Source organism: Triticum dicoccoides, chromosome 5B, assembly GCF_002162155.2.
Source record: "Triticum dicoccoides isolate Atlit2015 ecotype Zavitan chromosome 5B, WEW_v2.0, whole genome shotgun sequence".
NCBI lineage: Eukaryota > Viridiplantae > Streptophyta > Magnoliopsida > Poales > Poaceae > Triticum > Triticum dicoccoides.
Genome location: NC_041389.1, coordinates 541,355,704 through 541,359,318, shown reverse-complemented (window position 1 = coordinate 541,359,318; position 3,615 = coordinate 541,355,704). Strand labels below are relative to the sequence as shown.

Here is a 3,615-nt window from a genome sequence, read left to right as displayed (position 1 = left end):
CTCTTCAGGTCAGCCGCCATGTTTGGTTAGGTTAGCCTGAAAATCTTTCTTTCTTTCGGCAAACGGATCTTGTCAACAATGGAGGACATCGGCAAGCGAAGGCCCCAATGACCTCCCACCCTACAGGGCTTTGACTGTATGTTTTTGTTCGTGGTTTTTCTTTTGTCGTTGTTTTGTCTTTTGGTGTTTTCTGCCCGAGCCCGACTAGCTGAATGGCACGTGGCAACCTTCCCAACAAAAATGAAAAAAAAAAATAAGGCGAGAGTCGCACCCAAATCAAACCCCAGTCTTCAGTCCGCCGCCGGCGCCTACCTCCGCGTCACCGGAGTGCCGGCCGCCGCCGCCGCCCCTCTTCCCGGAGCGCCGGCCGTCGCGCCCGCATTTGCCTCACCGAGGTATGTATCCTCCTCGCTTGCCACCCGTCCGACGCCTCACCGCCCTGCTTCTCACGGCGACTGCACGAACTCCGCCCCCATCCCCGCTGAACCCTAAGCCTAGATGTGATTTGCTCGATCTGTTCTTGCGCAGCTTTCAGGCAATTTTTTTAATTCCTATTCCTAGTACTAGTATGCTATCAACTCAATCTACACTAGTTTTGGGATGTTTTTAAGGGTTCAATTAATGCTAGTTCATCCTGTAAGGTTCATAGTGGAACCTGTTAACCATTAATTCCCAATCTGAAACAGCAACGGACAGCCTTGGGAGTCGGTTATTACCCATCTTTTTGGACGACATAAGTCGGCTATTAGACATGCTTTTGTGAAGTTGTAACTTTGGCCTCTTTCTGTAAATTCATGCCTGAAATAGCCATGCTTTTTCCTGTGAATCATCATTTCTACGTTGATGTTTGTTGAACGAACAACCGCGTGTGATTGTTAACTCTATTTCTACCACCTTGGCAGCAAGACCGAGTGAGGGAGATCGCTCAGGTCAACAGTGTGGCCGGCATGGACATGGAGGCGATTATTGCGAGCGCCAATCATCTTCTTGAGATGGCCGGGGGCACCCACCCACATCTGGATGCTCTAGGACGCCTCCGGCGGGTGCTGGACGTCACTGCGGCACATTGCATCTCTGACCCCACCTTCGGTGATTCTTTCAAACATATGTTGGACGACTTTGTTGGCAATTTCAGCAATGACACCAGGAAGGTGGACAACCTCACCGCTCGCCTCCAGGCCACGCGCAGCCATAAAGGCCACCATAAAGGCCGCTGCCACGGTGTCTCCCCCACTGCCCAGCTCGCCGGCCTTCATGGAAATGATCTATTCCGTGCACTGATGGCCCTGCACCTGCCTGTGACCGCGCCTGCGGAGCTGTGCCTTGAGGTCGCTCTCGCCGCGCAGAACCTCATGGCGCATGACCAGCTCGACCTTTTCATCCACCTCTTTGAGGAGGCCATCGTGCAGGGGCAGGGCGACACTATGGCGATCAACGAGTACAACCTCATGGCCTTCATGGACCACAGGAAAACCTTGGATAAGTTCGTGCAAGAGCACATTGACCTCGCCGACGCCGCTGCCACCTCACGTGCAACAACTGGCCGAGCGAAGTAAAAGCTCGATTGCCATAGTTAAGCTAGCTAGCTGAAAGTAAGACGAAGGAGCCAGGAGGGTCATTGATGGATCCTTAGCATTCTTCCTGGTGTAGTTTGCTGCATCTCATTATCGTGCCAAGAACAAAAACAACTAGTTATGTATGTATTATGCTACTTGTCAGCGATCCAGTGTGTCTTAAGTAGTACTAATAGTTCTATCAAACTGCACCCTATAAGCTTCACATCATACAATGGAATTTGTTTGGCACCCAGTTCTGTTATTAATAGCCTATATGTTTCTTTTCTTGTGTTGCATTACCTGCCTTCTATTTTACTTCATCCACCATGTATCTATATATTTTTCCTCTCCTTTATTTTCTGATGATGGTACATATGAATGTTGACACGCTGAAATGAACAAATTCACGTTGATGAACAATTGTCTTGAGTGTTTGTTTTGTGTGTGTTTAATCTTCCAGCCTGCAAGCAAGCCTGCTAACCATGGTTTCAGATGAAGCTGAAGATTATGAATAACAAACACATGCCAAATCTGTGCTGTCATAGTTGTCCTTGAGGAGAACTACGTGCGTTGGTAATGACGTCCTGAGTGGGGCTACCAACCAGGGCTCGAATCTTGGTTCTAACAAAAAAAGGTCCCTCGCTGTGTATACTTGTGTTGTGCAAGCCAGTGTGTTCGCTGCGCATACTTGCACCACGCAAGCTGGCGTTTCAGGGCATTTTCTCAACCTTAGAATGCAATGCCTTCGGGATATCTCTCCCCTTGGGTCGAGTTTTTTATAATTCTCTCCGAGTATTTTCAGGCTGTCGACTGCCTTATTCAAAGTTGTATGGATTCAGGGGTGTTCTTCAGTACTATGTAAACGTTGATAATTTCTATCTTAAGAAGAAACCTTCGTTATACTGCTAAGTACTATTTTATCTTTTATTTTGTAGTTTACATATTACTTGCTTATTTTTATCCTGAACTCCCTTTTTAGTTTCTCTCAAAGATCCAACATTGAAAATGGCTATTGTATTACCTGGTCATGTCACTTATTCATTAGGGAGTAGGTATTTTTCTTCAAACCTAACCCCAAATGGGGTGGTTTTCTGCAATTAACTCTTAGTTTTTCCTAATAACCTGGCTTATATGATAGATGTATTAAACTTGTGTATTTTTCATTCAGAATTATTATGAAAGAAGTATTGAATTATTGGCATCTAAATGAGCTGCTCCATCAGCTATTTATTCACTGTGCAAGATTTCGTGCATTGCCTATATCTAACTATCTACACTATCCAGGTCAACTACAGAAAACAAAAGACAAGAACAGATTCTGAATCAATGCTCTTCAGGAACTACAAACAGCAAATTTGTCTGTTGGTTCCAACAATTGGCATCGCACAACCAGTGTGGTGACAAGATATCACCATAGAGCTCAGCACACGTTCTCAACCTCGGTGTTGACGCCTGATTTTGGCAAGATACAGAGTGAAAGGGTTTTCAGCATGAAAAGTTTCACATCACCGAGTGGAACAACTTTGATGTTTAGGTTATCATCGTCCGACTCCATCTTAGGGGCCGAAATTATATTCCGAGTGGCAGAATTCAATATTCCGAGTGGTTTTCGGCCGATCATGCCTTCAAGACGACCTCGGATGAAGGAGTACTCTAAAGGAATTGTCTTTGTCTCGTCGAAGCAATCAATTTTGATATATAAATAATCTCAATCCGAGTTTGTATGCAAAAGTTACAATCAATACAGACCAGCCCTACCAAAGACCAAAATATTACGCTCGACACCAGACACATGTTAATGAGTGTCTGATACAATGCGTGAGCAATTCGGCCTTCTGGATGGCCTTTAATGGAAAAACCTTCAACATGAAAAAGTTTCGTCTCGTCGAGCCGATCGATTTTCATATACAATTTGTCTCAATCCGAGGTCATATGCAACTTGGAGAGGCAAATCAAGATCAGGTTGTCTTTTCAGTCGGGAAATCCGAGTGGAAATTTTTACCATCCGAGTGAAAACCTACCGATCGAGTAAAAGGTCGAGTGAAAACTTACCGATCGA

The 3,615-nt window shown here is 45.4% G+C and overlaps 1 protein-coding gene across 1 annotated transcript; it reads left to right on the top strand.

Moving 5' to 3' along the window:
• Positions 1 to 352: 352 nt before the first annotated feature.
• Positions 353 to 1,789, top strand: LOC119306066. The gene is made up of 2 exons (XM_037582399.1): positions 353 to 395; positions 903 to 1,789. Exon 2 carries the CDS (start codon positions 948 to 950, stop codon positions 1,554 to 1,556), a length of 609 nt encoding a protein of 202 aa, XP_037438296.1. The 5' UTR covers positions 353 to 395; positions 903 to 947; the 3' UTR covers positions 1,557 to 1,789.
• Positions 1,790 to 3,615: the final 1,826 nt, after the last annotated feature.